Source organism: Borostomias antarcticus (assembly GCF_949987555.1).
Source record: "Borostomias antarcticus genome assembly, chromosome: 1".
Classification (NCBI taxonomy): Eukaryota; Metazoa; Chordata; class Actinopteri; order Stomiiformes; family Stomiidae; genus Borostomias; species Borostomias antarcticus.
Window position 1 is genome coordinate 52,855,323 of NC_140234.1, and position 5,000 is coordinate 52,860,322.

The 5,000-nt window shown below is 56.2% G+C and overlaps 1 protein-coding gene across 1 annotated transcript in view; it reads right to left on the reverse strand.

Moving 5' to 3' along the window:
- robo1 (roundabout, axon guidance receptor, homolog 1) overlaps nucleotides 1-5,000 on the reverse strand; it is a 119,718-nt gene that overhangs the window by 16,804 nt on the left and 97,914 nt on the right. Inside the window, exons 16-17 of the mRNA XM_084443141.1 lie at nucleotides 4,750-4,921; nucleotides 2,247-2,438 (exon numbers count right to left, since the gene is read on the reverse strand). Of these exons, the coding sequence (XP_084299267.1) occupies nucleotides 2,247-2,438; nucleotides 4,750-4,921 (364 nt within the window). The remainder of the gene's footprint in view (nucleotides 1-2,246; nucleotides 2,439-4,749; nucleotides 4,922-5,000) is intronic.

Consider the following 5,000-nt stretch of genomic DNA (forward strand, 5'->3'; position numbering starts at 1 on the left):
CGTTCTATCCGTCTGCCTCTGGGCTTTGAAGAAGAGAGGGTCTGACACATGGCATGTGAGGAGCCCGCGCGCCTCGCTAACGTGATTGAAATGTATAAATCAGATTAGCACAGTGACACAAGACTGTCAGAGACACTCCTGACTGGCTGTTCACGCACACACGCACCCGCAAAGCCACTCACACACACACGCCTACACGCGCACACACACACACACACACTCACACAACCCTGCATCTATCCCATTCTCCACGGCTCCAATTCAGCCGGTTTCACCCTGAGTGCAGACTGTTGCTTCATGTGGTTGCAATTATACTCTTCTTCTCTACTCAAAACATTCTTGGGTACCGGCCCCAACAAAGACTGTGGCCTCTTGTGGTTTTGAGTTCAGGGGGGCGGGGGAGGCGGAGGGGGGAGACAGATTTGCCTACCGTGCCCACACAGGACCGGGTGAGTTAATGTGAGGAAACACCAACGCAGGGCCGGCTCCTGCTGGATGTAAAGTAAGGGGGTCCTTAAAGGGCCACGGACCCCACCTCAGTTTCCACAGTAGCCTGGTGTGGCTCCTGGGCACGGCGCACCACTGGTCCATCAGGCCCTCCGAGGGCCCCCCCCTCTCGCCACCAGCCCCGCTCCGCGCCCTTTGCTTTCAGCTGCCCTGGTTGAAATGCTTGAAGGCAGGCCCCCCCCCCCCCCATGAAAACGCCCAATGCGGCCGGCCGTCTCAACTAGCAAACGCTGTACCGTACGCACGGGCTCAACCCTGAACGGAAGAGCGACATCAACCTCCGAACATGCCAGCGCGCTCGCCAGGGCAACCCGCCGACAAACGTGGCGTATCAGCTCCTAAAAGACGCCCCCCCCCCCCCCCCCCCCGATGTTCCCTGTGAATGCGACGGCGGCGGCATCCAGGGCGGAGCCCTCAGGTACGCGCAGCTGTATGAAACACAGCAGGTTGAAAGAAAGGGCCGGGGTGGGGGGGCGGGGGCGACCCCTATGTCAGTGTGACAGGGGAGGATTACGACCTGAGCCTGGATAATGTGGGAGGCTCCAGGTGGACTGCTGTCTCTGCTCTGGCAGCCAGGAGAGAACCTGATCTCAGGTCTCTACCTGGTACAGAGGCAGGGCCGCCAGGCAGCAGCTCAACCCCACCAGGCCATGTAGCTCAACACCCCCCCCCCCCCCCCCCAGGCCATGTAGCTCAACACCCCCCCCCCCCCCCCCCCCCAGGCCACGTAGCTCAACCAGCCGCATCCTTCCCAAGCAACCCAGCAGCACTCTTTCCACTCTAACTATCGTGGGCAGAGGCTGGGCACACCGTGAACCCTGTCGCTTCTCACTGAGGTACATACACACACACACATACAGTACATGCACACACACACATACCCACACCCAATCTCACAGAATAAATTGTTAATAAGAGTTGAATGAGTGCCCTGGAAAGATAATACTAAAAAAGTATGGTTGAACCCCTTTAAACAGACCCTCCACAGACAGTCAGACACACTTGAGGAGGAGGCGTGCGAGGAGCATGAGTGGAGGGATGAAGGAGGCGTTCCCTGGAGGCACCTCAGCGGGGGGATTTCTGCAGCGCATCTTCAAGAGCTTTCAACTCCCAAGGACTCTCACTGTGTAACGCAGTTGGGATTAGAACAGAGACACCCATAGACGCCAGGGGCCACTGGGAATCCCATAACGACCCTCACTGGTAACGATTTAACATGACCGGACAACGTAGTGTCCGTCCTTCGCCCGCGCTGCATACCGGCGCTTGCGTTTACCTGTGCTGAATACTGACCCTTGGGTATACCTGTGCTGAATACTGACCCTTGGGTATACCTGTGCTGTATACTGACCCTTGGGTATACCTGTGCTGAATACTGACCCTTGGGTATACCTGTGCTGTATACTGACCCTTGGGTATACCTGTGCTTAATACTGACCCTTGGGTATACCTGTGCTGTATATTGACCCTTGGGTATACCTGTGCTGAATACTGACCCTTGGGTATACCTGTGCTGAATACTGACCCCTTGGTATACCTGTGCTGTATATTGACCCTTGGGTATAACTGTGCTGAATACTGACCCTTGGGTATACCTGTGCTGAATACTGACCCTTGGGTATACCTGTGCTGAATACTGACCCTTGGGTATACCTGTGCTGAATACTGACCCTTGCGGATGCTGAATACTGACCCTTGCGGATGCTGAATACTGACCCTTGCGGATGCTGAATACTGACCCTTGCGGATGCCCGCGTAGCTGCTGCTCAGGCCGCTCCTCTTCTTGCGGTGCCGGTAGAGCCAGATGCTGAACACCATGAGGATGATCCAGCAGGCGGCGCCAATCCCTGCGATGAAGGCCGGCTGCTTGACCACGTCCGAGATCTTCTGGGACAGGGGGTTCACCTGGTCCGTCATGCGCCCCGACGCGTCTGCAGAGGGGGCGGGGCCAGCAGAAAGAGAGAGAAGGGATTAGGAGGGATGAAGGCAAACGGGTCGGGGATGACAGGGGACGAGAGCAGGATGAGTGACGGGGGGTGGGGGGGTCGAGAGGCGAACAGGGGAGATGAGCGAGGGAGAATGAAAAGGAGGGAAAAAGGGGATACATGTTTGTAGGAGAGAAGGGGGGAGAGTGGAAAGAAGGAGAGAAGGGGGGAGAGGGGAAAGAAGGAGAGAAGGGGGGAGAGGGGAAAGAAGGAGAGAAGGGGGGAGAGGGGAAAGAAGGCGAAACACTTCAAACCCGACGGAGAAGCTTGAAATAGGAAAATATGTTTTCAGGAAGGAGGGGGGCGAAGGCATAAATATGAACGCTGGCTTTTCTTCTGACACACAAAAGCTCTCTTTCATGTGGGCAGGTGGAGTGCGAGGCTGGGCCGGGGACGCCGTGGTTATTCCCCCAGCCTTCGCAGCGAAGCAAATCCAAGTCAACAGTGGCAGGTGAGCAGACAAAGGGGGGGCCCACACCGGGCCCCGGACGCTAGACAGGGCCCGGCGGCCCAGGAAGTGGCCGCGTGGGAGGGGGGGGGGGTGGGGGGGGTGCCTCCGATCCTCACACCCGGGAACGCGGCGGGAGGAACGCGCGATTCACGCGCACGCGAGGTCATGCTCGGGAAACGTCTCAGGGTGATTGGCGGACCGCGGCGCATCTGTGTGTTGTCCGTCTCGGAGCTGTGGAGCGCGTGAACCGTCTGGACGGCTGTTCCCAACACTAGCGTGAAACTCTGTGTTTTTCTCTTGATCTGCTCTGTGTTTTTGGCTTGATCTGCTTGTTCTGTCTGCGCTCCTCTGGCCTGTACATCAAACAAGGCTCACCCCCCCCCCCCCCATAACTATTTTCATGTTCATCTTGCTCTCTCTCACTTTCTTCATTTCTTTTCAGTTCCACCCCCTCCCTCTCTCTCCCCACCTCTCTCTTTCTCTCACTTGTTTCATGTTACAGACACTTTCATCTTTCAAGACTCTCTCAGCCAGAGGCAAACAGGTTTCTCTCTCTCTCTCTCCCTCACCCCCTCTCTCTCTCTCTCTCTCTCTCGTCTCCTCTTCTCCTCCAGTCTAGGGGCCTCATCTCCGCTCCTCTACCGATGAGGATTTCATGCCTATTTCTGGAAGAGAGGGAGGCTAGAGCCGCTGACGCGCCCTAGCGGTCAGCGGGGACTTTACAGGTATGTATGTGGTGAGGAAAACCCGCCGGCGGAGTGTGACAAATGCATTTGGGCGAAGCTCTGGTCCCCTCAGCGCGTTGAGACGGCGCGAGGCCTTGAGACGCAACAACTACAAGCGCTGCGGGGTCTCCTCCAGCAAGAGGCATCGCATCTCTCTCTCTCTCTCTCTCTCTCTCTCTCTCTCTCCCTCCAGCATACCCTGTCATGTCAAGCCAGAGAACGTTGCATCCCTGACCAGAGAGCGGAGCAGGCAGGGGCAGCCTACGAGACTCGCAGCGTCCAGACGTTTTTTTGCCAGACAGTCAGGTACTGCTTCTATATGTGACATTTGTGTGTGTGTGTGTGTGTGTGTGTTCCATACGTCGGTTTGTGTGTGTCTGTTCATAGCAGGAGGTTTAGATCAGGAGTAGCCAATGCCGTTGCACACCAGCAGAGAGCAGTAGAGATTGCTCATACACCCGCACTGCTTACTTTACCATCTGGGTGTGATTTTTAGAAACAGTATCAGGAGTCCCTGTCATCTGTATAAAGGCTGACTATAGGTTGATGGAGGTATGAACTGTAATCCTTTCACACTGAACCACAAAACCCTGGTAGACAAACATACTCCTGGAGCTTGCTCGATCGCCTTGTTGAGAGGGGTCAGGGAAGAATTTTTACAGCTCACTTATCTGGCCCCCGGGTGATTACTGTTTTTTTGCTTCCCTCTGGAATATGTAGAGAGTGGGTCGTATGCCCACCTCCCTTGTTCTCTGTAAAGCGCATTGTGTTGCCTCTGGGTATGAAATGCGCTATACAAATAAAGCTTTGATTGATTGATTGAACCACCACTGCTACTGGCAATGAAGAGGGGACAGAAAGAGACATGAAGGAAGAGGCAGCGCCCACTAAAACTGCGAAAATCCTTACCTTAATTATTCTGCATTACCATGGCAACAATAAACGTGTCCGGCTCGGATCCCACGCTAATATGGTAACAAGTATACACACGTTTCAAGACAAACCTCTAGTGTTCCACCAGAGGGGGGCGACCCGTCATTGCACCGAGAGAAGAGGTCGGCGGGAGGTCACGGCCACTCACCTATCTTGAAGTAGGTGACGTCGCTCTTGACGCCGGGGCCGGCGGCGGTGCTGGCCGCCACCTCCACGCTGTAGCGTACGCCCGGCGCCAGGCCGGGGATCAGCACGGAGAAGGTGGCGCCGTCCACCGTGCGGTTGACGTGGTAGCGGCTCTCGTTCCCCAGGCACCAGATCTGGAAGGGTTACGCGGGGGGGAGAGGAGGAGAGAGGTTAGGGATGAGGCGTTATGAGGGCCACATGTAGCCGGCTACC